General features: G+C 61.8%; 1 protein-coding gene across 1 annotated transcript; it reads left to right on the top strand.

Moving 5' to 3' along the window:
- Positions 1 to 68: 68 nt before the first annotated feature.
- DQ04_03301080 (hypothetical protein) lies at positions 69 to 779 on the top strand (the record flags this gene model as incomplete). The annotated part of the gene is made up of 1 exon (XM_009312720.1): positions 69 to 779. The coding sequence occupies one exon, from the start codon at positions 69 to 71 to the stop codon at positions 777 to 779; it is 711 nt and encodes a 236-aa protein (XP_009310995.1).
- Between the last annotated feature and the right edge of the window lie 176 nt (positions 780 to 955).

Raw genomic sequence — 955 nt, 5'->3', positions numbered from 1 at the left:
CCTCCATTTTTTCCCCTTGCGTTGACATATTCACTCCTACCTGCGGGAGGAAGAGCTTTCATGGCGGGATGATGTGGAAACGGTACAAAGTCATCGAGAAGCCCGGTGGGTTGGGTGAGGTCGTGCAGGTGGTGGTGCGCGACATCGGCGTCAACTCCGGTGAGAACACGCCGCCGCTGCATGTCGCGCCGCTGCGGGAGTGCCCGGCAGCGGTGATGGTGGCCGCCGCTCGCAGGGAACCGTGCTTAGCGTGCGCGCGCAGTGAGGCGCGGGTGCTGCAGCTGGAGGCGCAGCTGCGGCGCATGGAGCAGCAGGTGCAGGTCAACAACGTGCTCAACGCGCTGCTGAGCAGTCTGGAAGCACAGCACGCGACGAGTGCGTCACGGCGGTCCGGCAACCCGACGATCCCCAACGTGTCACGAAGAGTCTCGCCAGGGCGGCAGCGGCGACGAAAACACGAACACAAGCAGCAGCAGCAGCAGCAACAGCAACAAGGTGGAGAAGGCAGGGANCGGCAGCGGCGACGAAAACACGAACACAAGCAGCAGCAGCAGCAGCAACAGCAACAAGGTGGAGAAGGCAGGGATAGGGAGGAGGACGATAGCGAGGAGGAGCATCCTACGCTACTGGAAATGATGACGGAGGAACTGCGGCGCCAGGACTTGCTGCATGCCCTTATGGAGCTGTTGGAGCGTCCCACGATGGAGGAGGCCACCCGCTTTGCCGATGAATCTCTCCCCGAACAGGTTAGGGTGCTCAGCAGCTCCCGGCCACCTTGACAGATGCGTGCGTCCACCGACATTGCGCCATCTGCCAGAATGTACACCAACGCGACGGGGCGACGTGTGGCTTTGATCATCGTCATGGGCACTTGGCCAAGAAGTCCCCCTTCTGTTTTCCAATGGGCGGCCGCGACAGCTCGGATGAAACCCGAAAAAAAAAATGCCCCCCCCCC

This window comes from Trypanosoma grayi (assembly GCF_000691245.1).
Source record: "Trypanosoma grayi strain ANR4 Tgr_330_V1, whole genome shotgun sequence".
NCBI classification, from domain to species: Eukaryota; Euglenozoa; class Kinetoplastea; order Trypanosomatida; family Trypanosomatidae; genus Trypanosoma; species Trypanosoma grayi.
This window is presented reverse-complemented; position numbering and strand designations above follow the sequence as displayed.